Source organism: Onychomys torridus, chromosome 13 (genome assembly GCF_903995425.1).
Source record: "Onychomys torridus chromosome 13, mOncTor1.1, whole genome shotgun sequence".
In the NCBI taxonomy this organism is placed as follows: Eukaryota; Metazoa; Chordata; class Mammalia; order Rodentia; family Cricetidae; genus Onychomys; species Onychomys torridus.
The window spans coordinates 65,290,356-65,317,702 of NC_050455.1; the positions used below are offsets into that span (position 1 = coordinate 65,290,356).

General features: G+C 42.5%; 1 protein-coding gene and 1 non-coding gene across 5 annotated transcripts; one reads left to right on the forward strand and one right to left on the reverse strand.

Annotated features, from left to right (window-relative positions):
* Hdhd2 (haloacid dehalogenase like hydrolase domain containing 2) lies at nucleotides 1–26,075 on the forward strand. 4 transcript variants are annotated; one of them, XM_036204845.1, is made up of 7 exons: nucleotides 1–68; nucleotides 5,953–6,063; nucleotides 10,070–10,278; nucleotides 13,998–14,082; nucleotides 21,222–21,438; nucleotides 22,675–22,738; nucleotides 24,731–26,075. In XM_036204845.1, the coding sequence occupies exons 2-7, from the start codon at nucleotides 5,963–5,965 to the stop codon at nucleotides 24,832–24,834; spliced, it is 780 nt and encodes a 259-aa protein (XP_036060738.1). In that variant the 5' UTR covers nucleotides 1–68; nucleotides 5,953–5,962; the 3' UTR covers nucleotides 24,835–26,075. The 4 variants fall into 4 exon arrangements, with proteins under 4 accessions (XP_036060738.1, XP_036060739.1, XP_036060740.1 ...); XM_036204846.1 differs by lacking the exon at nucleotides 1–68 and adding an exon at nucleotides 78–351; XM_036204847.1 differs by lacking the exon at nucleotides 1–68 and adding an exon at nucleotides 1,156–1,340.
* Nucleotides 8,408–8,536, reverse strand: LOC118595095. Its single transcript, XR_004946468.1, has one exon. It is a non-coding gene; the product is annotated as a small nucleolar RNA SNORA40 (small nucleolar RNA).
* Nucleotides 26,076–27,347: the final 1,272 nt, after the last annotated feature.

The window sequence follows — 27,347 nt, forward strand, 5'->3', positions numbered from 1 at the left end:
TCCGGACTCCATCCGGGTCAGGCGTTGTGCACGGTGACGCCTTTCCAGAGGACGGCGGGGCCGCGAGGGTGAGGAGGCGCGCGCAGCCAGGAGGCGGAGGGTTTGGGAATGGCGGTCGCGCCCCTGCCGGAGGCTGCACTGGGGAAATGCAGCGGGTTGGGGAAACGCCAGCGACACCCTGAGAACCGCGCGGCTCGGGCCGGGCCTCCCCGCGTCCCGCCGGTGGCCGCCCCTCTGCGGCCTGCGCACGCGCAGAACCGGTCTCCCAGGGTTTGCCCTGGCGCTAGCGGGGCTGTTTCCCAAGGCGGGTGCTTCCTATGTGGTCGTCATTCCTCCTGTCCTGCCCTGTAGGTACGGACGCCAGCCTCCCCAGACCCTGGCATTCGAGTTAGGGCCGAATACAGGGGCCGAGGCGCCTTACCCCCGAGAGGTGGAAGCCATGGCAGTGGAGTTTGCAAAGAGGTCCTTGCTCTTAAGTCTTCCCAGCTCAGAGATAAATGCACGAGTTCAGTTGATTTAAGGGTCTGTTTTGAGCGTCCTCGTAGGAAAAGGCAACGGCCCTTCCATTTTCTGAGCTCTGCAGTTTAATAGGGGATGTAAGCAGGTGGCGCAAGGTTGGTAGGCTTTATTTATACTGGGGACGCACAGGCGCCCGGAGAGAAGTTGAGGTTAGAGGAAATGATACCTGAGACTAAGCACTAAAGCGGGTGGCCAGAGGGAAGGAGAATGGTAAGGGCTGCGGCAGTTTTAGCCACCAATGAGGAAGTGGGAGTAAAGTTACATCAGTTGAAGAGGCGAAGGACACCGCTTCCTACACTGCTGTTCGCTGTTTGGACTTCTTGAGGGTATGGGGATCCTACAGAAGACCTAATAGAATGGCTGGATGAATAATAGTGTCATTTATTAATGCACATAATGGTTTCCCAAAAGGTTGGGAACTGTAAGAAAAGGGAGGCGTTTTAAGCCTGAGCGTCCGAGTGGCATTATTGGAAAAACTCAATGAGAATATTTCTTTGAAATCTCATGTTTTATCGTATTTATGCAAGTTTTTTAAATTATATTCCACAAATATTTTGATAGTTTTATCAAATTTCCAACTCTTCTGATTCCCAAATCTTGGTGATTTTTTTTTTTTTTATAGCTCATCTCACATCACTATGTACTCGCCCTCCTCGACCTCAGATACAGAACCCCACCTTTTCAAGTTGGAGCCCTGTCCATGCATGTAATGCTCTCAGCAATGAAGAAACAGGCTTAGCAGCTAAAATGTCCCAAGTTCGTGAAGGCAGGGTTCCTACCTAGGCATGTTCTTATACTCAGCTGCCAGCCCTGCATTCCGGGTAATGACTGGGGACTGGACTAAGAGACATTGGAGAGGAGGTTTGGGATTTTCCTAACATAGTTAAGAGGTGATCTTAAAACTAAGTTCGTTTTAAGAAAGAGCGGTTAGACTGAAAACCAAAGGTGGTACAACTGACTGGATTTAGCATCTGGATTCCTGGGACTGTCACTCATGGTTCACAGATGGAAGAGCAGCTTTCAGGTGAAGGTTGAACTGGCTCAATGATTTTTTTAGGGCAACTGCACTTTGCAGTTATTTGGATCAGTTCTGCTTGGTGTAAAAATAAATGTGTTTTCTTCTTTGCACCGAACGGTTCCCATCAGTCATTTATGGGTTTTTTGTTTGGTTTGGTTTGTTTTTTTAACTTACCTTGATAGTCCAGCTGTTTATAACTTTTAAAGAGAGATTCTGTGTAATTTGTTCAAACTATGGATAATAAGCCCAGCGGTGGTGGCACAGGCCTTTAATCCCAGCATTCGGGAGGCAGAGGCAGGCAGTTTGAGTTTGAGGCCAGCCTGGTCTACAGGGACAGCCAGGAATACACACAGAGAAACCCTGTCTCAGGAAAAAGCATAAATAAATAAATAAATAAATAAATAAATAAATAAATAAATAAATAACCTGTGGATAATGGACAGTGTTGGTCCCAGATTAGAGCAAAACTGTAGAGTCCCTTTGAAGCCCTTATATTTCTTTCCAGGTTGATACTCATATTTATCATTGCAGTTGGCCCTCCATATCTGCAGGGTCTGTATCTGCACATTCAATCAACTGCCGATCAGAACGACTTCAAAAAAAGCCAAATGCACTGATGGGCACCTGCAATTCCATCACTCAGGAGGCAGATTCATGAGTACAAGGCCAGCTTGGGCTGATTTTGTTCTAGGAAAACCATAAAGGAAGGAGAGAAGGAGGGAGGGCAAGAAATATTCTAAAGGAGAAATAAAATTTTATTTATGTTAAACAGTATGAAGTTTTTTTTTTTTAATTTTATTTATTCATTATGTACACAGAAGAGGGTGCCAGATCTCATTACAGATGATTGTGAGTCACCATGTGGTTGCTGGGAATTGAACTCAGAACCTCTGGAAGAGCAGTCAGTGCTCTTAACCTCTGAGCCATCTCTCCAGCCCCAGTATGATGTTCTTGTCATCATTCCATAAAGGAGTCCATGTAACAACTCCATACAGCATTTATTTACATTGTTTTAAGTCCTGTATTGAAACACTAATCCAGTTGTCTAGTAGGAGGGGACAGCTGTGAGCAAGTACTGTACCACATTAGAAAAGGGATTTGAGGACTTTGGTATCTCTAGGGGCTCTTGGGACCATGCCCATGGATACCAAGTTTCTTTTGTCAAATACTAGTGTGTAGTTCAGTTAACAGAAATTTTAAAAGTTCAGAAGAGAACCATGCATATGTGACCAAGGACTAGCTGGAGAAATGGGTATATTTTGAAGTTTGCCTGGAGCATCTAAGTTCTGTTTTCCCTTCTTGAAAGAACAAGGTATGCTCTATGGAAATGATAAAAAAGAAAAAAAAGATATAGACTTTTAAAATAACATTATACCTTTGGTGCTTCTGGAGGAATTAAAACCATCAGTAGTTTTTGTGATTATTCCCTGACACTAGTTGGACAGTTGTTTAAGTACGGTTCTCCCTGGTGGTGTTTTTCTAGTCTTCTGTCCTTTAGTAATATAACCTTCAGTTACCTTTTAGTATGAGACATGGCCTTGCTAATTTGCTCATGTAGATCATGAACTTGCTCTACAGCCCAAACTGGTCTCTTGCTGTGGTCCTGCTGTGACCTCCCAAATGCTAAGATCATAGGAATGCACAACCATATCTTCATTTTTAAGGTCACAACAAAGACCTGGATAGAATGTCATAAAGACTCATAAAAGGGAGAATTTTTCACTTGAGCCTTGGTTGACTGCAGCTTTTTTCTTTTTTAATTACGTGTGTGTGTGTGTGTGTGTGTGTGTGTGTGTGTGTGTGTGCGCGCGCGCGCGCGCGCCTGAGTGTATCTGTGTGCAGGCAGGAGCCCAAGGGAGTCGGAAGAGAAAGTCATATTTCCTTGGAACTGGGTTACTTGGAACAGGCAATTCTGAACTGCTGTGTGGCTTCAGGAAACTGAACCTGAGCCTGTATAAGAGCAGTAAGTGGTCTTAACCACTAAACTCTCTCTCCAGCCCTGACTGCTGGCTGTTCTTAAACTTTTTTTTTTTTTTTTTCGGTCTCTGCACTCTTCTTTCCCAGTAGATATTTGGCAAAGACAAGCAGAATTCATTTTTTTTCTTTCCTTTTTGGGGTGGGTTAGGGTGAAGATATCATGTAACCCAGGCTGGCCTCAAACTCAGCTAACTATATAACCGAGGATGCTCTTGAACTCTGGAGCCAGCATTATTGGCCTGCACCACCATACCCAGCCTTTTTCTTAAAATGAACAAATTCTGCTGTGGAGGAGTTTTGTGCCAAGTGTATAAAATGACACCATGATTGCAACTTAACAGTATTCTATAAAGGGAGGATGAGTGTACACCTTCAGACCCTGCAAGGCTGCAGAGGAATGCTCACTGGTATCCATGAGAGACACACAAACTGGTTAAAGCAGGAAAACTACAATTGTTCATGATTAGGAGAACATAATTATACTGCATTTATATGGTAGAATACAGTAGTAAAAATGAATGTGCAAAGCTCCCTATAGTAAGCTACACACATCTAACATGATAGGGAATGATGTGGCAAATTGCTAAGTATACACACTTTATATTATTAATATAAAACATTAATTATATAAGAAGAGGATTTAGGAAAGAAGGTAAACAAGAGGCTTTGACTATATATCCCTGTCTTGTGAAGTTGAAGGATAGGTAAAAGAGATGATTTTATTGTTCTTAATACCTTTTTGTATAGTTGACAGTATTCTTTGTGTCCTGGCTAGTTTTATGTCAACTTGACACAAGCTAGAGTCATCTGAAATGAGGGAGCCTCAATTGGGAAAATGTCTCCATAAGATCCAGTTATAAAGCATTGTATTAATTAGTGATTGACGGGAGAGGGCCCAGCCTACTGTGGGTGGTCCTGGGTTCTCTAAGAAAGCAGGCTGAGCAAAGCCATGGAAGCAAGCCAGTAAGCAGCCCCCTCCATGGTCTCTGCATCAGCTCCTGCCTCCAGGATCCTGCCCTGTTTGAGTTCCTGTCCTGACTTCCTTCAGTGATGAACAGTGATGTGGAAATGTAAGCTGAATAAAACCTTTCCTCCCCAAGGTTATTTGGTCATAGTGTTTCATCATAGCAATAGTAACCCTAATTAAGACATCTTGTAAAGACAAGAAACAAACAAATAGAAAAAATAAGTGACTTATAAATGGATTAGCTAATTTAAAAATTTAATAAATCACTAGGCATTGTGACAAATGTCTATAATGCTAGCACTGGGAGACAGAAGCAGGAGTATTGCTACAAACTGGAGGCAAACCTGGTCTACAGAATGGTCCCAGGTCAAGCATGACTACATAGTGACACCTTGTCTCAAAACAAACCCTAAGTCTCAAATCAAATAACATTCCTTCTCTTGAGCCTCTATACTTTAAGCCCACCCCTGCAATGATCTATAAACTGTATTTATCATTAGATACTATAACTCACAATAGAGATTAAGGGGTCAGGCATGGTAGCACAGGCCTGTAACTCCAGCTCTTAGGAGGCAGGAGGATTATAAATTCAAGGATAGCCTAGGCTGTAACAAGACCTTGTCAAATAAACTTAGTATTTAACAGGTATTTGAGGGGGAAATGTGCAAAGTAAAGTTGCACATTAGAAAGTGAGGAAGCAATCTTTAAAACTTGCTACATGGAGATAGAACTGTAGCTTAGCTGAGAGTATGCTATCCTTGCATGCACAAAGGCCAGGACTCAGTTCTCAACACTGTAAGAACCTGGTATGGTGTTGCATGGCTGGGAGGTGGAGGCCGGAGGATCAAGGTCATCCTCAGCTGCACAGGGAGTTCAGACCGGACTATATGAGACCTTATTTTAAATACACTTATATATGTGTGTATACACACACACACACACACACACACACACACACACACACACAGTTTATTTATTGTTACTATATAACTTGATTTTTCCATCCTTAGTAACCTATAAATACTGGCAGCTACTCGGCCACACACCAGTTCAGACATAGCAGTGGCAATTAGAATGTTTTAATTGTCCATAACCAAAAATGAAAAGACCTTGTTAATGTAGTGTTCCTGTTTATGTATTCATTATTCTCATACTTAAACGAATTATTCACCAGAGTTATTCTAAGAAATCTGAAAGTAGTTAGTGGCATCTCATTTTAGCATTTCCTTCCCAAGTTCTAACTCAAGATTAAAAAGAAAATATATAAAAACCTAAGCGTTATTAAAAGTTTCATGCATTAAATGTTGGGGTTTTGATTATTTTTAAATGCTATTTTTTTTTTCCAAAAGAGAAGCAGCTTAACACTAAGCAATATCTTCCTGGGTGTGAATGGTATTTTTGATTGCTTACCAGTTTTTAATTGTCCATTGTTTGTTAAACTGTATTTTTAATTTCATTTGCTCTCTCCTAGGGAATGAAGGATGGCAGCGCGCCGTGCATTAAAAGCTGTTTTGGTAGATCTCAGTGGCACACTTCACATTGAAGATGCAGCTGTGCCAGGCGCACAGGAAGCTCTTAAAAGGCAAGCTATCCTCCAGGTTCAGATGACAAATACGTTTTTAAGTGCCGCTTTACCAAGGCAGATCATTAGCTAAATGGATGGCCTTGAGATGGCGTTTCACCAGCCTACCATACGTGGGGGAGCTGCCTTGGGTTTCGCTAGAAGATGTATGCATTGTAATATCCTCCGAACATTGTTCTCCCTGCCTTTATTAGGTTTGGCCTTTGCTCTAGCCTTTTTCTTCTCTCTCCTCCCTCCCCCACTCTAGTTTTTTAAATCGATAATGTAAATTGGGGATAAAGACTCAAGAAACTAAATAATAATTTAATTCTAAAAGTACAGAATCAGTAGCACTGGAAAGAAAATCACATGACTCCTGGAATCCAGCTGAAATATATATATATACAGGCATGCAGGCATGTTCAACCTCCTGAATTTAAAACTGCTGAAAATAATGCTTGCTTGAAAAACTTGGAATTTTTAGAAATATTTCTATCAACTAAATTTAGTACTTCCAAAGATTAAAGACTGTCTTACATTTCTGATTCACCAGTTACAGTACTAACAAGTACAAGTCTAGAAAGAAGCAGAGAATACATGGTAAAAGCATGATAAAGAGAACTGAGGGGCTAGAGGGTGGGTCAGTAAAGAAGTGCTTGTCCTGCAAGCTTGAGGGCCTGAGTTCAGTCCCCAGCACACATGTAAAGCGGGGTGTGGTAGATCCGAGGCTCACTGGCAGGCCAGCCTCAGGCTAATAGGAGACTTGTCTCAAAAGAGGTAGACAGTATCAAAGGAGTAACACCTGAGGTTGTCCTCTGGCTGTATGTATGTACACACATGCACACCCACACATGTGTGCACATTACACATATATACACAATGTGAACTGAATGTAGATGTTTGCTTCTAGGCATCATGAAAAAATGTAGAGATTTTCAAAATCAACAATGTAAAATTTGGTGCTTGTAATTTTCCAACTTTAGAGTATTCATTGTGTGCTGTTAATCCAAAACTCTGGTGACAAGGGTCACCACTGCTGGCTATGAGGGCAGCAGCAGACACAGGCTTCATCCTTACCCTGGTGCTTACTCTCCATGGAGAGAATCAAACATGAGAAGCCAGTGTCCCTGGGACTTACTGTCCATGGAGAGGATCAAACATGAGAAGCCAGTGTCCCTGGTACTTACTGTCCATGGAGAGGATCGAACATGAGAAGCCAGTGTCCCTGGTACTTACTGTCCATGGAGAGGATCGAACATGAGAAGCCAGTGTCCCTGGGACTTACTCTCCATGGAGAGGATCGAACATGAGAAGCCAGTGTCCCTGGGACGTGTTAGGTGCAGCTGTCTTCAGCTGGAGTCATGGTGTTATCTGTATTTGGAGGAATGATGGGCAGTGCAGTGTTTAAAACCAAAAGACAGCTGGGTGCACAGCTAGACTTCCATCCTTGACATAGTCTCTGTCTGAGTCAGGCCTTCTAGGGCCAGGATGCGCGTCAGTGATCAGTGAGCTTCTGTGAAGAGACTTCCTAGGCTTGCTTTCTCGCTCTTCTAAGTACCTCAGGCTCAAAGTCAAATCAAGCCCAGCATGACCTTGCACCTCTAACCCTCCTTCTTTAATTGCTAGAATTGCAGGTGTAGGCCACCACCCCCAGCTTATGCAGTCCTGGGGAATAGAGCTCAGGATTTGCTAGGCAGGCACTCTTCCAGCTGAGATATATCCCCAGCTCTATTTTTAACAGCTAAATTTAATTTTTATTTCCTACATAGAAAGCGCTAGAGAAGCTGAGCTAAAAATTCATGCTGACTTTCTACCAACTGTATAAAGGGCTTTATAAAAGCTAGTAAAATTAGGCAGAATTACTTCAACTCTTGGTTTTTATTAAGGGATTTCTTTGTGCTTCCTTTACTACTCACCAGAGTCAATGTGGCTTCTCCAACGCCAAAGCTCCAGATCTCTCTTCCAGATTGCCTTCTGGTTGGAGCGAGCTGATGTCTACTCCAGTTGCCCTCCCAGTCCATGGTTATTTTGTTTGATTTTCTTTGATCTACACTTGAACTATGGAAATACTGATGGCAAATTCAGCATTGCCTATCTAAGATTATTACCATTAATTTCTAGAAGCAATGTACTTCAGAATCTATTTTAGAATGGATGCTGGGCCACTCCTCCTAGCACGAGTGAGCTCAGATAGTCTTCCCACAAGCTGTCAGTCACACTGAGGCACACTACAGACTGGGATATGCCAGTGCTTCATTGAAAAACCAGCATTCATTCACAGTAATTCATGTACGTTCAACTCCAGACCTCATGTTCAAAATAAAAACTATTGTTGATACCTGTTACTTTTGATTGTTGTGAGTATCATATTCCTCCGTATATATGTACATAAACCCACACTGAACAGAGAGTTCTGGGTTGAAAAAGAGGGCTTATTTTCCCACCTGTCTTTAAATTTTTATCCACAAGTTCAGCAAAACCACACATCAATACTAGGTCTCACTGCTTTGAAGAGGAGCTTTCTGCTCTAGACTGAGAGAAAAACCTTTTTATCTCTGCTGAACAGAGACACCTCTGTGATGCTGTGTAACCTATGAGCCTGACACTCTGCCAGGCAGGAGGCTGTCCATTGTTCTGTATGAGTCTCTGGAAGGTTTTCCTACCAGGGAAATCTCTGCACAGGCAACACCACTGTGGTTTCTATGGAAACAAATAGACAAGGGAAGTTGAAGGACTAGCTATACAAAAAGTTGGTTTGTTTGTTTTTAAACAAATTCATTGAAACTAATGTGGTTTTTACACAGTAACCTCAAATTTTTAGGATAAGAGCATGTCAAAGTAGTTTCTTTGGTAAGGTAAACCACCACATTTAATATGTTTGCTGAAAAGCAACCACACAGATATTATAGAGGTAATCATGATTACAGTGAATTAATCAAATAAATTTATTTAATGTTCTCTGGGTGAATTCTTAAAACTCTTATATTTTATTTGTTTGCTTGCTTTAATTGTGTCTAGTACTTTTATGCCTTGTAACCTTCCGGGGAAGATATAAAAAGCAGTGGGCTATTAATATAAATTCTAAATTATAGCTAAATTGTAATTACTTTTAGGTTTTATGTTAAAACACCAAGCAAAGAATATTTTTAAAGGATAGATTCACAAATTCTTTCTCTAAAACCATGCCAATTATTCACAAGCAGATTATGGAATCAAATCATTCCTGCATGTAAACAGGTCAAGAGAAGACGGGGCCTTGCTGTGTAGGCCAGATTGGCCTTGAATTCACTCTATGGCCCAGGACAGCCTCAGACTTTCCATTGTTCTACAAGTTCCTGATTCTGACAAGAAAACCAGTTTTGAGCATCTCTCTGAGCTATCCAAGTAGCTTCTGTTGATAAACACAGTGACTCACTGGGGTGTAGCCATCTCTACTAACATCTCACTTTGTGAGATGTACTGGATTATCTATTGGACTTGTTGGGTTTTTTCTTTTTTAAACGTTTCTTGCTTCCAAATTACTTTCACAAGTCTCTAGTAACTGTGGCATCCTTGGTTCTTTTAGCAAGGGAAATAAAACACTATGCCAGAACACAGAAAACATTGCCATGGCCCCACTGCTACTTAGCTGAATAAAACTGGGGAGTTACTTGTCTCCATAAGCCTTAGTTTTTATCATGTTATATTAGTAGATGATCTTTAAGATAACTCACCTCTCAGACCTGTAAGTACAGTAGGGTCCATTTCTTTACTGAGCTCCACAGCAAAGGGTGGCTAAAGTCCAGATGGCCCACAAAAGTGGATGTAGCTTTCAAAGTTTAACATTCCAGCTTTTGGAGGTGAAGCACTGCCCACAGGGTGTAGATACTTTGTAAGCATTGGGAGACTTAAAACAACAACAACAAATCCAAAAAACTGTCCATAACAGCACTGTGACTTACCCTCACGCCGAGCACTTGACCTCTAGCAGGCTTTATGGACTAGGAGGGAAAAACTGCCTCTTCACTTCTGAGTTTTACTTTTCCAGGTTACGCGCTGCTTCTGTGGTGGTTAGGTTTGTGACCAACACAACCAAAGAGAGCAAGCAAGACTTACTGGAAAGGTTGAAAAAGTTGGAGTTTGACATCTCCGAAGACGAAATCTTCACTTCTCTGACAGCAGCCCGAAACTTAGTAGAGCAGAAACAAGTCAGGCCCATGTTGTTGGTTGATGACCGTGCACTGCCTGATTTCACAGGTGAGAGAGACTCAGAAGAAGTTACGAACAAGTTCTTCATACCTGAAATCATGGGGAAGAGGCATCTTCTAGATGTCCCTGTTATTACTGAATGGTCTACAAAACAAACAGACAAAACAGTAACAACCTTGTCCATAGCAGTACAGTGACCTCCCCTCCTAACGCTGGGCGGGCCAGCTCTACCACATTGGGAGCTGCTATAGATGAGGGGAAGAAAGCTGCCTTTGTACTTCTGAATTTGTCTTTTCCAGGTCACCAGCTCTGTTGATAGAGTTTGAATCTGAGTTAATGTTTCTCACATCTTTTTAACCACCATCCACAAAAAGAAAAATTCACTGTGTAATGGTGTGTGTGTGTGTGTTTCTATGTGTTAAATAGTACTCTAACTTTGTGAGATATGTTGTATTATCTGTTTGAGTTGTTTGATTTTATTTATTTATTTATTTTGAGACAGGGTTTCTCCGTGTAGCTTTGTGCTTTTCCTGCAACTCACTCTAGTTCAGGCTGGCCTTGAACTCACAGAGATCTGCCTGCCTCTGCCTCCCAAATGCTGGGATTAAAGGCGTGCGCCAACACTGCCTGGCTGAGTAGTTTGATTTTTAATGTTACTTAGAGCATTCCAAATTAATTTCATAATCTCTTAGAGAATTGTGAGCCATGGTTTAAAAAAAGAAATATTTCGAGTGTTACAACTCATAATCCAGGATATGCTCTCTTATCTTGGCTAAATGAGATAAATCAAGGCCTTCTTAAAAATAGATACCATTATAGATAGTGTAAGTATTTCACAATGAATATGAAATACTTTTCAATAAAGAGAATATTCTTTTACTTTGGAAAAAGTAACTATAGAAAAATGTCATGGTTATATGAAACTTTGCTGCACTGTTTTGTTGTTATAAATGGTATTTTGTGAAATGATACAATATACAAAATAGATGTGAATATTTTAATTATAGTGCCATTTGATAGCTTTATAGGTTGGTCAGGACCTCTAAACCCATGTATCAATCAGAATTGTTACTTGTAAGAAGCAGAAACAACTTTGACTACATTCAACTGAAAAATAAATGTATTCCCATCCCTGAAAACTTTGCAGGTTGTGTAGGTCTTCCAGTGAGTGTGCCTTTGCAGTGACAATGAGTGCGCAGACTGTCTCTCTGCCATTTCCCTGCTGTCTGTCACTCCTGGAGAAGTGGCTGGCTCCCTGCCTAGACAGGCAGTCAATGAGTCTTGCCTGGTACAGTATGTTAGTAAAGAAACTACTGAAGACCTCATGATGAGGGCATGTCCAAAGAACACTGGAAGGGATGATTTGAATGTTGAAATGAACGATGTGGGTTTACAGCACACCATACAGACAAGCCCAGTGATGCTCAGTCCACTGCTTATAGGCCACGACTGAGACCGGGACTATAGCTCCTTAACTCTGAAAAGAATTAAGAGACAAGCACTTACCATACTTCTTCAATTCAGCTGTATTTTAGGATAACCAAATAGTTGATAAAACTAAGTTCTTTATAGAAGAATCACAGAAATGATAGAATTAAACATTAGCACTCGAGACACCCTCAAGAAACAGGCAAGACTGTCAATAGATCTTAAAGCATTAGCTGTAAGGGTGATGTGACCTTCAGAGTGGAGGGGTCTGGGTAATAGCTCCTCGGCTTGCTGATCAATTTCAATATCGCTGCAAGTGGAGTAACCAGAATCTTTCATAGCATCACCTATGAAATAAACTATGCATACGAACCTATACCGGCTCTCAATCTAATGTCCTGTGTACAGGAGAGATAGGGATAAAGGAACAACTTAAACAGTGCTACAGATAATCAGCCCAGTGCAGAATGTTTGGCCTTCTCCAGGGCTAGTGTCTAATTGCACTGAGAAGGACTGGAAGTGAACTTATAAAATGAAAAATAAAAGTTAACAGTCAAAGGCAACATGGGCCTTGGGGTTGCCAGTTTGACACTCCCTGTATTAAGAAACAGTTTGAGATTTTTTGGGAAATTCAAGATTTGGATATTAGGAGCTATTAACTTTTGGGTATATTTATATTAAGGTTTTTGATATTTTCGTTATTGATGAAAAACAAGTACTGAAATACGAAATGGTAAAATGACACAATAACTTGCAATTTGCTCTAAAAAGACTTTCCAAAAATACAAAGGCTAATTGGCAAAACGGTGATGCTTGAAAAATGCTAGACGACAGATCTATCTAGGCTTATAATACTAGGCCTTCTGCTCTTGTGTGTTTATATATATTTTCATGATAATGAGAAAGGTCCTGGGACAGCAAAATGGCTCAGTGGATAAAGGCCACCAGCCTGAAAATCTCTGGGTTTGACCCAAGGGGACCCACATTGTGGAAGGGGAGAGGCAACTCCAAGGTGTCCTCTGACCTTCACATTTGCACCCACAGGTACTGCAGCTGGAACCCTGATAAGGTTGGTAGCCCCTTGGGAGGAGTAACTTCCTGCTTCCCCGTGTTTCAGACTGACTAGCAGAGCTTTAGTCTCGGGCCACCTCCTTAGCTGCAGGGAAACGCACTATTCGGGTATTCTCTCCCTCTTGCCCCTGTGATGCTGCATGAGCCAACAAGTTCTCTGATTATCAACGTGATGTGGAAGCTGAGCAACTGAAAACCAAAACGAGTTTCTGTAATCAACATCGTTGTTTCTGAATAAGCTGAAGGATAGCACACAAGATTTGAGTCTGATTTTTCCTTCCTAAAAAAGTTCCTATTAAAATTGTAGTAAAAACAATTTTAAAATTCTAGCTACTTAAAAAAATAATAAGATTCTGATGTGGCAGCAGTAAGCTAGAATTGGGCCATAAAAGCAAATCCTCAGTCAGGGCTGAAAGAAATCTCGCCATTCAGTGATGGACTACACCTCTTGGAACATGTTTATATACATGAAAACAACCAATATATGTGAATATTTTAAGGAAATGAAAATATCTATCTTTGCCAATATTATCTCTGCTTCAGTAGTAGATGTAATAAAAAGAATTAACACTAAAAATACTCAGTTCTCACTATAAGTAATTATTTTAGTTTGTTCCCTTAACAAACTTTAACAAGTTATGTAATACTCATGGCAATTAGTAAGTAAGAAATTTGAAAATGGGTATCTGAACGCAATGATGGGCAAATGTGAATTAGCAGATGCAAAATTACGTATGTGAAGGTACATAAATTATTATTATGAAGGTAAATGGGCTTGTCATATCTGAAGTCCTATTATTAGATACTAAAGCCTTAAGCATGCTTTAATATGCATGAAACTAAAAGTAGATTAGGAAATTATTATAATATCAACACGATGGTGCTTTCCATATATTTGTCTATAATTTCTCTTACCTCTTAGAATTCCATTCCCTCATCAGTCACTGTTGCTCTGATAAAACTCATAGGTGTTCTCCTGGTTGTAATCAGTAAAACAGTTTGAAATCATGAATCACTAGTGAATATTGAGTTGCAATTTTCATTCAGATATTCTAGGTACTCAATAGCTATAAAACCATATATGAAGAATATAGAAAAATATTAATGTCCCTCTCTTCTACTTCCTCTGCCTACCCACCCCTCTCTTTTCCTTTCTCTTAGACTTCCAAAATATACTTCAAATTATGGTGGTAGCAAAATGTGCACATAATTGGAGATTTTCTTGTACAGTGTGACAGCTGTAAACTCTTACATTTTTCCATTGCCAGGAGTACAAACAGATGCTCCCAATGCTGTGGTCATAGGCCTGGCACCAGAACATTTCCATTACCAGCTTCTGAATCAAGCATTTCGGTAAGCTAGCTATTTTTCATCTGTCCAGATGTTCTCCCTTCATTTCTTCTTTAGACTTTAACACATAAGATTTTGTGTTTTAACTTCTGATTACCTACATGAGGACAAACATCTTCAAAGTCAATTCAGTGTCAACATTAATAATACTATCTTGGGTTTTGTTTTGTTTTCATGTATTCATTCATTCGTTTGTTTGTTTGTTTGAGACAGGGTTGCTCTATGTAGATCTGGCTGTCCTAGAACTTTCTACATAGACCAGACTGGCCTTGAACTCACAGAGATCTACCTGCTTCTGTCTCCCAAGTTCTGGGACTAAAGGCGTGTGCCACTATGCCCAGCTTTGTTTTTAATTTCTCTCTGTGTGTGTACATGCATACATGCTCACTCACACATCTGTCACTGCATCGAGTTCAGAGGATTTGCTTTCACCATGTAAAATCTAAATGGGCAGAAATTGCAGTTTGGGGGCAGTTTTTCCTCTCTGAGCGTGGTCACTGAATCCTTGGTTAATGGGTTAATCTTGCAAACCACCATTGTGTGCAGCTCTCGTAGGCACTGTGATGCTCAAGCCTTTATTTAAAATTCATCTAGTAATTGCTGAATGGCTTGAGGATCTATTTCACAGTATATAGTATTAAAATATCTTATGCTTCACAATCCTTTAATTGTCCTACTTTAGTTTCTTGTGGAATTGTCTGCCCTCCTTTTATAACCTCCAGCCAAATCAGAGTTGGGGTTTATTTGAAATAGAAACCCTGCTTTGCTCCTTACTCCTGTTACTTCTTATGAATTCCTCTAGCCACAGATTTCAAGAAGAAACTATTGATTGATTTTAGCTGGTAATTTGGGAAGGACATATTTAATAGGAAGTTGGGAGGTCTCTTTTCAATGAATACTAGACTCAGGGTAATAAAAATGTATGTTGACATAATACTGGCTCTGTAATTGCTCGGATGCTGTCTAATTAGTACACTTTCCTAACCATATTGATTTTTTCAAACACCACATTTTAAAGCATTACAGTGTACTTATAGGTCAACTCTAATTTCACAAACGCACTTAACAGCTGGATGGAGAGTTAACAAAGCTTCTAGGTCTTGGCCTTGTTTGCATATTGATGTTCCCACAGAGACTGTGCCTTCCAACCAGTGACTGCAGCTGTTTGGATTATATGTGGCAAATATAGGCATCTCAAATGAACCACCGATTAAATTACTATTCACGTTGATAATGAGAATAAATGTTGGATGATAAAGCCCATTGCATAACTGCCTTCACAGGCATTATGCATCAAGACAGATGCATCAAATTTCATATTGCTCTGCTTCATCCCTATTATATTTTTAATGAACTGGCCTCTCTAAAATGCATGGCACATAGATGCATCTGTCTTACCTGCCTGAGTAAATTGCAAATGATTTTAAAGAATTGATTTGGGGAAAGGATGTAAATCAGCTGTTAAAAAAAAAATAGGCATGATCTAGATTTGTTTTGTCTAAAACATTCAAATCCTAAGAACCTGTGGTAACTTCTTTCCTCATTGCTGAATGGACACTACAGGAATAATTAATGTTCCTGTACCTATCAGCTATTTTAAGAAGTAGAAATTATCAGTACATTTGATATCTCCTACAAATGCCACCCCCTGCCCAATGCCTTGGTAGTCATTGTGGTATTAGGACCATGAATGTGGTACTCTGGTTCTCATGCATTTCTTTATCTTCTTTAATAGCAACAAAAATGAGGCTTAAGTGTTCCAGTATATTGAATTATGAATCAGAATAAGACAACAGTAAGAGACAGGGTAGATGAATAGTCATGACCTCTGTGAGCACTGTTGGCATGTAAGGCTTGAATCTATTTGGAACCCTGGGCAGGAGTAATTTCAGAGTAGTGTGGTACCAAGGTCAAATTAGAAATTTGTTGTGAGAGTCTTCTATCTTTGAAATAGCTATCTACTATGTAGTCCTAGTAAAAGTCCAAAAGATCAGTGAGATGGCTGAGTGAATAAAGGTGCTTGCTGCCCAGTGACCTGAGGACCATCTCTGGAACCCACATAGTGGAAAGAGAGAACCTACTCCTACAAGTCCAAACAATAAGAGGTTAAAGCTTTGGGCATGAGGAATGCAGAAAATGCACCCCAGAAGATCAGACACCTGTGTAACCTGAACCATGTTCACAGTAAGAGCACTGCACCCCAGACACCTCCACTGCTGGCGGTGCTGCTCCTCCCCCAGGTAGCCCCTGCTCTAGTTTCTGTCACTGAAGCCAGTTCATGAGCTTCGCTAAGTGACCATGCACAGGTCACTTTGTTGTTCCGAGATTTGCCCATGTGGTAACAGGCAGCAGAGCTTCCTCTTGGCTTTGCCCATTCTTGCATTGTGTAGTGTGGCATATTGGATGAGCTTTCCATGCCTCTATCCACAGTTCCTGGGCTCTTGTTTGTTTCCAGTTTTGCTAACTTGAACATTCTTCTGCACATCTCTGGGGAACACACACGTTTGTTCTCTTGGGCATGTATTTAGGAGTGAAGTTGTCAGATAATGGATGGGGTAGGTGATGGTTTAGTTCCGTCAATATTGCCGGTTTTCCCAGTGCTGGCACACGTCATACATTCTCACTAGCTCCACTTCCTCCACATGCTCACCAGTCTGTTGACTATCTGTGGAACTGTGGCTCTTCCATTTGGTATACACAGTGGCTTCGTAATTTCTCTTTGAGTAATGTTGGAAAGCTTTTAATTTGTTATTGTACATTAGATGGCCTCTTTTATGATGTGCCCATTCACATCTTTTGCTGTTTCTGGCTGAGTTACTTTGTTTATCAATGTATAAATTGGTATTTATTTATTTATGTTTGTTTAGTTGTTTGTTTATTTATTTGTTATTTTGGTTTTTCAAGACAGGGTTTCTCTGTTGTAACAGTTCTATCTGTCCTGGAGATATCTGTAGACTAGGCTGGCCTCAAACTCACAGATTCACTTGCCTCTGCCTCCCCAGTGCTGGGATTAGAGGTGTGCACCACTGCCACTGAGCATGTAATTGGCTTTTATGTGTTATATATACTAGTGTTAGTTTCCATAGTGGTTCTGCAGATATTTCAGCCTGGACTGGATTGGCCTTTGTGCTCTCCTATTAATATGAGAGCACAAAGTTCTTACTTTTGATGGGTCCAGTTTGTCACTATTTTCTTCTGTTCTGCTTAATAAATCTTTATACCCTGAGGACATGGAGATACTATGTTTTCTTCTGTAAGCTTTGTTTTGCCTTTAATAAGTAGGTATGGGATCTTTTTGAGTCTTTCGTATAAGGTAAGAATGCATGATTGAGTGAGGCCTGAGACAGGCTCTTCCTGTCTAGCCCAGCCTGGCATTGAATCTGTCATCTCCTGCTTCAGCCTCCCAAGAGCTGGGTGTGCATTTCCATGCCTGGTGAAGCAGTCGTTTCTTAATACATATTCACTTGTTCAAGAAACATTATTATAGAGAGAGACCTGCTCTTCCCCCTACCAAATGACTCGACATAAACCAAGTGACCATGTATGTTGCTTGTTTCTAGATCCTTCCTCTCTACACTACCATATGGTTGGTTACCTTGGCTCTGCTTCATCCTTTGCATTTCCATATAAATTTTAGGAGCTCCCTGGAGTTCACTGATGCTTTATTAAATATATGGATTTGTATCTAAATCATAATGTCTTCCAGCCTATAAAAATCAAATGTACTTTCATTTATTTGGAGTTTTGTTCAGAACCATTTTGTGAGAGGTTCGACAGTGAGGAGTCCCACTGAAGGGCATTTTGGAGATTGTATTCCAGTGAGGAAGACAAACCAAACACAGATGGATAGAACTACTGTGGCAAGTGACGAGGGAGTCCATTTACTCAAAGGAGATGTGAATGTTCTCTTTTATGCCTAACAGTTAAGCCCAGAACTCTCAGATGGCAGGAGAAAGCTTGGTGGACAGTATGGTACCATCTAGGTCGGGGGACACTGAGTCTGCTAAGCAGGACAGAATTTTAGAGTTTCCCTAGCAAGTGAGAGCAGACAGTGTCTGAACGGTTAGGAAGGTGGCTGGAGATGCACTGGGTGGGGTTGGGGAAGACCTAACCGCTATGTGAGCTGCATTCCTTATCGCCTGCAGTGAGGACTTAGGAAAGGTCTTAAAGAGGAGGGAACGTGCTCAGACTCCCACTGTTGGCCTGTGCCGGCCTGGGACACGGGAAGAGCAGCGTGCAGGAGATCTTCTGGGAGGCTGCTGTGTCCAGTCAGGGGAAAGAAGAGGGTTTTGAGATACTTCCATTTGTATTCTAAAAGAAGTTAGTTCAGAAGACAGAGATAGTGGGAAATCCAGGTAAACCTGGGTTCTGGGCTTGAGTCACTGGTGGACAAAACAGGCAGGGAGGTTTTGAGAGGCTAGGGTGAGGGAGATTGGCTCATTAGATGTTTAGAGGTTTCTGACACAGACTCAAGCTGTAGCCCATCTTCAGTGGAAATGCTGACAGACTGATCCTGTCCTTAGTGAAGTTACTTGAAAAGGTGGTGTCGTGTATCTAAGAGAGTTCCAGGTTCTGACCCTGGTTCTGGATCTCTGTGGAACAAGACAAAGTGGACTTGATATGTGAGAAGATCGCTGTAAGATACTCCGCAGCTTTGAGTTGTAGTACCCCATCTGCTTCCGGGCAGCTTGTCTCTCGCTGTGCTGCCTTGTGTTTTCTGTGTAGCTCTGTTCTCCAGCTGGGATTTTTTCAGTTCTTTCCTTTGCTAGCCTGAAATTTACAGGCAGAGGCTTTGCTATCAGGCCTTCTTGTCTTCCCCCCTCATTTCTTATGCCATAATAGGCTTAAGTTTAAAAGTTTTCCATTTCCTGCCAACATGTTACTTCTAGAAACAAAAATAGAGAGCCACCCATTGCTTCCCTCAGCATGAGCACTCAAGGTAGAGAAGTAGCCGTTTTTACTACAGGTACCATAGACTGTGTGGTCCAGGCTGGCCTTGAACTTGAGATCTTTCATGCCTGGCTCTGTTTTCATATTTTCTGAAAAATATTTTACCACAAAAGACCTTTAAACCTGTGGCTAGAAAACATTTACTTAAATGTGTGTAGCAGGAATCTTAAAGAGCCTTGAACCTGAGGCCATTTATTGGGGTGAGTGCTAGAAGATCTGAGAAGGAGAACAAGCCACAGCTTCCTCACCTTGCCAGTTCCTCAGCTGATCCTGTTTCCTCAGGCTGGAAGCTTCTGAGTCCTCATCCAAATGAATCTCAGCTGAACTGCTGTTCAAAGCCTAAAAGCTTAACCAGCCAAATGCTTCTAGCTTCTGTTCTTCATGCCTTATATGTCTTTCTGCTTTCTGCCATCACTCCCTGGGATTAAAGGCTCACTTCTTGGGATTAAAGAGATGTGTCACCATACCTAGCTGTTTCCAATGTGGCCTTGAACTCACAGAGATCCAGAGGTATTTCTGCCTCTGGAATGCTTGGATTAAAGGTGTGAGTGCCACCATTTTCTAGCCTCGGTATCTAGTGGCTTTTCTGTTCTCTGACCCCAGATAAGTTTATTAGCGAGCACAATATTTTGGGGAACACAATACCACCACAAATGTGCTTCAACCGTTCCAAGATCCAGAGAGGCTAATGCTCGGCAGAGAACAAGAGCCGCCTTCCCAGCCACTCCAGAGCTCACTCAGGCTTACAGAGATGTAGAGGAACCTACAGGTTCAGCCCTTCCAGGGAAGACGCTCGAAATTAAGTACACACATCAATCAAGATGGTAATTCTCATCCCCAGTTAATATATAATAAAATATTAACCAAACTAAATCAAGTGAGTTTTTAGTTTAGCTATATAAGTGGAAAGCAATTTTGAGGTCTGTTGCATAAAGAATTTCAGTTCCATGATGCAGAAGCAGTGAGGTTGGGAGGCGAGGCTAGGTGTGAGTCAGTGCTATCACTGTGGTTGTTTAAGAACATCAGAGAGGCTGTGCAGGCTCTGTCCTGCAGGGGCTGTGAGCAATTTGTAGTAACTAACGGTAAACCTCTATAATAGTCCGGCATTGGTTTTTACTTAATAAAATATTTAATCATAAATGTCTGAATTCTGCATCTCCCACAGGAAGTTATTTCTGTACCCACTGACAAGAATAATTTAGCAGTTTCATAGCTGAGCGCTTAATTACTCATAATTGTGAGGGATAAGATGTGATGAATTCCTCCTCCATGGACATACTAAATATTTTAAATAAGTAGACGACTTAAAGTAAATTAAGCTAGTGAGGTCATTTATTTCATGGTTAAATCAGATGAAGTAATAATATCATGTCCCATACCCTGTTAGATGCAATCCAAACGTGACTGCCTCCTGTGTGACCAAAGCCGTTGTGGGGATAGGTGGCGGTTTGAGGGTAGGTATTACGTTGTGGAGGTTGCAGTGTCTTTGCCCCAGGCACCAGCTCCCTGGTTATATGTCGAGTTTGCTTCTCACACTACTGGAGTCTTGGCACCTTTTGTTCAGTAAAGGAGTATGGTTCATCCTGCGGTAGACTTGATGGTAGGCCGTCCTTCAGACCTTGCTGGTGAGCTTTGGGGTGATGGCCTGATTGCAGTATTGAGAGCAGTGGGAAGGCTGTATGAGGAAACCAGAACATTCTCTGTTAAACTTGTAGAGGAAAAAGAAACTTACATTCTGGAGTAGAGGAGACGGAATTGCAAGTACTTGGTGTGTGCACCCCTCCATCACGGCAGCAACAACCCTGTGGTGGCTTCAGAGGCTCTGGAGCCTCCTGCTTCCCATTGGGGGACGACTCGTCTCATTAAGTTAAGCTTCTTCCCTCCAGTGCCTTGTTTAGTTTTAGTTCTCGAATTCTCCTTCCCTGGCGGTTTGGGTAAAGTGTGTAAAATCACTAAAGGTAAAAGGTTGAAGCAATCCCAAATTTAATAATCTATCACCTTTCTTTAGTGTATCTGTGTGCAATTCCCAGCAGTTCTTTGTGAATTCATTAGAAGACAGCAAGTCATTAAAAGTTAATATGAAACTATTTGTTTCTGTGAATGTGAATAAAACCACTTTGTAAGTCTGACATTTTTTCCCACTCATGAAAGACTTGCTTTTGAAAAGCCTGTCTCCATTTCCTCATCTCTAGGTTGCTCCTGGATGGAGCCCCTCTGATAGCTATCCACAAGGCCAGGTATTACAAGAGGAAAGATGGCTTAGCCCTGGGACCAGGACCATTCGTGACTGCTTTAGAGTATGCCACAGACACAAAAGCCATAGTGGTGGGGAAACCAGAGAAGACGTTCTTCCTAGAGGCACTGAGGGACACTGGCTGTGCACCGGAGGAGGCCGTCATGATAGGAGATGTAAGTAGAAGAGCCCAAGGGATGTCCTGAGTTGTCTGTCATGCTAGGAGATACAGCTTCAAATCCCTGCTTCTTGGAGCAGCTTTCCTGTAGACGTTCAGTGTTATTCTTGTAAAAATAGAGATGTTGTGTCCAACATGTCTCCATAGCGATTGAATATGAAAATATGAAAAACCATTTATACTCCAGTCAGCTAAATTCTTTATGTATCCTGCTAAAGAAAACTCCAAGATAGATCTCAATTTTTTAAAATGTAGCTTATGCAGAAAACAATATATACCAGAAGAATTCTACCATCATTGTCTTTTTGGCATATACTTATGGAATTACCAGATCAACGTATCTATTAGTGAGGGATACTGACCACTATAGCTCTTTGAGTAGTGGGGCGGAGCCTGGAATGAGCAGAAGCCCTTGATAGTCACCTGTGGTGATATGCACCTTGCTTTTGGCCTCACAAACTGGGCTGATAGTATTTGCTGTGTGTGCTGTGTAGGGTAAGTTGGTATGAATGGTTTGTTGTAGCTATAAATGACAGCATGCCAGGCAACCAGAGAGATTGTCTGGCCCACCCTCATTTTCCACATTAGAAAACTGAAACCGAGAGAGGCGGGTCTCCTGCCGAGCACAGCTGGACGGAGGCCTCTGGGGCTCCCTCCTAGTTTCTTAGTCCCTGGTCGCGAAAGTGTCACCATGGCTTCTCTCCCAAGAGTGTTTACACAGAGTTCCTTTACCCTTCATACACATGTTCTTTTCTTGCATTTTAAGAAAGGAAAGCAGGGGTGGTTTGAATAGATATGGCACCCATAGACTCAGGTGTTCGAATGCTTGGCCATAGGGAGTGGCACTGTTAGGAGGTGTGGCCTTGTTGGAGGAAGTGTGTCACTGTGGAGGCACGCTTTGAGGTCTCATATATGCTCAAGCCACGCCCAGTGGGACAATTGCTTCTGGGCCTGCAGGTCAAGATGTAGAACTCACAGCTCCTCCTCCAGTGCTGTATCTGCCTGCATTCCACTATGAAGATAATGGACTAGACCTCTGAAACTGTAAGCCAGCCCCAGTTCAATATTTTCCTTTATAAGAGTTGCCATGGTCGTGATGTCTCTTCACAGCACTAGAAACCCTAACCAAGACTCGGGGAATTGCAGATGGCCAGTGCAGCCCACTCAGTCATTGATGGAGTTTGCTGGCAAGCTGAGTGAAGACTCTGGACTAAATGTCTTTATGTTTTTCCAGGATTGCAGGGATGATGTTGGTGGGGCTCAGAACACTGGCATGCTGGGCATCTTGGTCAAAACTGGTATGTATCTCCTATATATGCCTTTTCAAAGATAAGGATGGAGTGGGGCATGGTGGCACACCTTTAACCCCAGCACTTGGGAGGCTGGGAGTGGAGGATTGCAGTGAGTTTGGGGACAGTCTGGCCTATGTAGCAAGTTCTAGGCCAGTCAGGAAACCCTGTCTTCCAGGAACCAGGATAGTAGAGGTCACAGTTGCAAGAAGAGCCTTGGCAGAGGTGGCAGAGGTGGCAGAGCTCTTTGGCACTTTGGTTCTCTTTCTACCATAACTAAAAGGAACTGAGCTTAGGATTCCAGAGAAAAGGCAGCGAGGATGCCGTGCTGCGCAAAGCCAGGGCAGGCTGCAGAACCACACACAGTTTGTAGCATTACCTACACATGTGATTCACATCAGAGTAAGCAGGAGGCCTGCGTCATGGGGCTCTGAAAAGAACTCCTGTATTGTGTGGCTGGACAATGAGGAAGCTGATCTCCAGGAACAGACCTGCCAGATGCTCCTATCCTGTCTGTTCATTGTGCACTTTTTAAAAGAAATGCCAAACACATTTTTCTTGTCTCTTAACTTGCTCTGTTTTGGTGATCAAAAGTTTAGGGGCCTGGGAATATAGTTCAGAGGTAGAATGCTTGACTGCACGAGGCCCTGGGTTTGAACTTTAGCACCATAGAAAAACAAAAGTTTACAAACTATTTCCACTAAAATTAGTTTCCTTCACACAGTCTCTCAAGTTTAGGAAAAGGAAATGCCTCCTGTGGCAGGTTCCGCTAATCCAGTCTTTTGACAGAGGTGGCTAATTGCCCTGTGTCCTGGCCTCAGCTCTGTGCTGACTGGCTGGCTGGATCAAGCAGGAATGAAAACATGAAGTCACAGAAGAGTTTTTCCAGGACCGTGACCACAAAAGAGTGATCTCTTAAGAGCTGCTTTGAGTGAAGCAACAAAAACTGAAGTGTAGATGCCTTGAGGAAGTGAGGGCCAGAGGAGAATGTGTTAATCACCTTTAGACCTTTGATGCTGTTCCTTCACTGGAAGAGCTCCAGTAGGACAGAACAAGAGCCATCTTCTGAAAGAAGTCTGTTTTGTGAGGGAAGCTGAATTCAGTCAGAGAAACCCTGATAAAGCTGAGGAATAAACAGAGGTCATAGAAAAGAAGACAGTGAAAGAAAGCAAGATGCATTGCAATCATGCAGGCCACAGGCCAGTGCCCCTCCCTCTTGGAGGGTGGAGCCGAGCTACCTATTTCCTCCTCCTCTCTCCTCACCTCTCTTCTCTCCTGTCCATTTTCTAAAGGCATTTTAGAGAATGCTTACCATGTGGCCATCATGATGCTAGGCGCTAGGAATCCTTCAGGGTGCAGAGCAGACCTAATCCCTGCTCCCAGGAAGCTTACAGTCTCCAGCTGTGAGTCATTAAACAAGTGGGTAGCTACAAATTATAAACATTGTGAAGACAACCCGATGCTAGGAGGGGAGGGAGGGAGGGAAAGGCACTGACCCAGTAAGAGTGATGGAACGGGACCTTGTGGCCTCCTTTACTTATGGAAAACCGCCCCCACACCCCCTGCTCGGACTGGTTCCCCTTTGGACTGACTGTGGTGTGCCAGGCCCATGAATTCCAGAGTCACAAGTTAGGCAGCAGGCCTGCCTTGGCACCTGGTGTATATCTAGTCTCCTGTTTTAAAAAGCATTGATTAGTTAGATCACCAGCCCATCTTTAGGACAAAAGCAGGGGAGAACATGATTCTGTGATTTGAAGGAAGCCTTAACTGTGAGGTGACCCCATACCTAGAACTATCCATTGTAAAAGATCAGAGGGCCTGGGATTTGATAAATGTGACAGTTCTCTGAATTGTCCCCTTACCTCCTAAAGCCTCAGGGGAAGGTGCTTTTGGGGGGAGACAGAGCCCTTGATTCTCTGGTAATTGCAGGGGTGCTCTTGGGTGTGTTGAACTTGGCATTCTGGCTGTAGCTTTTGTTCACTGGATTTGCCTTCCTTTCAGGGAAATACCGAGCCGCAGATGAAGAAAAAATTAATCCACCTCCCTACTTAACTTGCGAAAGCTTCCCTCACGCTGTGGACCACATTCTGCAGCATCTCCTGTGAACCCACATGTGACAAGAGGCTGCTTGATCCACAGCTTCCATTGTCTAGACTGGATGGATCCCTTTCTAACCCAGTGGCCTCAGTAGACAGCGCCATCCAGCGATGATCTGTTGTTGAACCTCTTTCATTGCGCATTAATTAGAAAGAGGGGATTGAATTGCAGCCAGCCCTAAACCTTGCTAATCTCTTTTGTTTTGTAAAAGGAGATGAGACCTGAAGAAAGGGAGAGCTGAGATTTTGTGCCATTCCTGTTAAAATATTCATCAGGTTCACTGGGCTGGGAAGAGAAGCTCCTTGGGGAGTAGAGAAGCAGTAGTCCCCACTTCTTTGCTGGAAATGAGAGGGGTTGTCTGTGAGTACAGCCGAATCACACAGGGATGCACGAAGGGTGCATTAGGCTGTCATGGAGATGCAGAGTTCACTGTGAAACCCAGCAGACAAGCCCAAGTGCATGGCAGAAGCAGCGTGGCAGGTCCTTCCGCTGAGATCCAGTGCTTCAACAGATGTGGAAAGCCAAATCTTCCACTGCACTCCCAGCACAGATGACTTCTTTTTCTCTTCATTAGCCAGAGATGACTAATTTAAATTTAGAACCCGAATTTAATTTAAAATAATATTTCCATTAATAACCTATTCATTGCAGATACCTATTATCCTGTGTAACAGTTGTTTTGGAAATTTTATGTAAAATTAAAACTATCAGTATTTTACAGATGTTTTAATTAGACATTGTTATTAACAGGAACAGTGCAGAAACTGAAATCAAGCCTTTAATGTCTTATAGACCGTGCATTTTTGAAGTTAGTGTCCACTGGGGACCTATTAACTGTACATTTGCAAGATTTCATTATTTTTGCCTCTGGCACTGTGGGAGAAGTCTTTTAGGAACTATTGGGACAGATTCAAACTTTTATGTACTTCTTACTACAGTTGTAAAATGAGATCTTGTCTCGGCGCCTGGATTATTCTTCTCGTGTTAAAGCCACCCAAATGAAGGAGACTAAGTAGGTAATGATTTTCCTGGTGCATTTGCATGCTGTGCTAATCCGAGGCCATGGCAGTTGTTTTACAGGGCTCTTGGGCATTGAATTATTAGGATGTAATTGTGTATCCTTGCCGTGCTCACCTTACTGAGGCACACACTAATGTTAATGAGGAGCTTCAGCTTTGATGCTTGTTTAGAGACCAGCTCTGTCTTGGATGGAAGGGAACAAAGCTAAATAAATGTACTTTAGTAAGTGCTTCTCTCTTGGTTTTGCAAATGCCCCAACCTACTACTTACACACTGTCAAGTGCAGATGATCGCCATGCACAGTCAGAAAGAAGTGCGGAGTGGCTGAGGGTACAGCTTCTGGTGCCTGGTGAGCAAGAGTGAGCCATCTCGACCCTCACCACACAGTATTGCTGTGAGCATCAAACGTGGGCACCTATGTTAAGTACTTGGCCTAGACAACCTGAAGAGGGCTGGCTGTCTTGATGAGATTGGTCTTAAGGGTCAAATGCTGTGCTACATAGACCTCGGGAAGAGCTGCGTGTGGATAAAAGCATAACCTTGAAAGCAGAACTGCCCTGGTGCCTGGGGAAGGGGCCATATCCATCTGTGGTCTGTGATCTCGGTGCCAAGGGCAATTGTTCCTTGCTGGGGAATTATTATATTCCATAGCTGCTGTGCACTAACTGCTGTGCTGACCCCGGTTATTGTGTAAAATATTAAGTGTAGAAGAAAAGGCTTTTACCCCAAGGGGCTTTCTAGTTGAGAACCTAAGAGACAATACTGAAGATCACTAGGAAGGCGGGACTTGTGTCCTCTCTGGTGAACCCCCCACATGCAAGATGGTGTCACGGCTTCCTGCCCTATTCCCTCAAGTGGTCCCACATCTCTTCCCTGGCCAAGACTGAAGTCATTCTTTTTATGTCTGCTGCCACACAGGCAACTGAACCAGTGGATGTGAACTAAACATCACAGGAATTTGATGCTCTTTGGCTGTTGTGGATGGAGGGAAGCAAACAGTGGGGCTGATGCTCTGGAGATAGGACAGAGCTAAAACAAAGGCAGCTCGTGGTGGAGCCGTGTATTAGGTCACAGGACGGGAGAGAGCTCAGCCAGGCATCCAGTCCAGGGTCCCTGAGAGCCATGGGACTCTTAATTCAGGGTGTTTCTGTAATACATGTAACACACATTAGGGCTTGTTAACTAGCCTGTCTGGAGGTCCAGGAGGATAGTGCAGAAGCTTATCTTAAACTTGCTAGAAACACTGCAGAAAGTGCCTCTGCCTGTTAGGCATCTTGGCCTCCTGTAGGAAATGTAACTGATGTCCAAGGGGCTTCCTCTTTCCTGTTGCTGTGACAAAATGCCTGTGAAAAGGAACGGGAGGAAGGGAGGGAGGGAGGGAAAGAGGGGGGAGGGGGAGAGAGAGGGAGGGAGGGAAGTTTTAGCTTACAGTTCACAGTACAAGTCCTTTATGGTAGGAGCTTGAAGCATCTGTCCATAGTGCAGCCCCACTCGGAAGAAT

Coding starts and splice junctions, on each gene's coding strand:
- Hdhd2 (XM_036204845.1), top strand. CDS start 5,963: ATGGCAGCGCGCCGTGCATTAAAAGCTGTTTTGGTAGATCTCAGTGGC. Junction 10,279..13,997: donor TGCACTGCCTGATTTCACAG/GTGAGAGAGACT, acceptor TTCCATTGCCAG/GAGTACAAACAGATGCTCCC. Junction 14,083..21,221: donor CTTCTGAATCAAGCATTTCG/GTAAGCTAGCTA, acceptor CCTCATCTCTAG/GTTGCTCCTGGATGGAGCCC.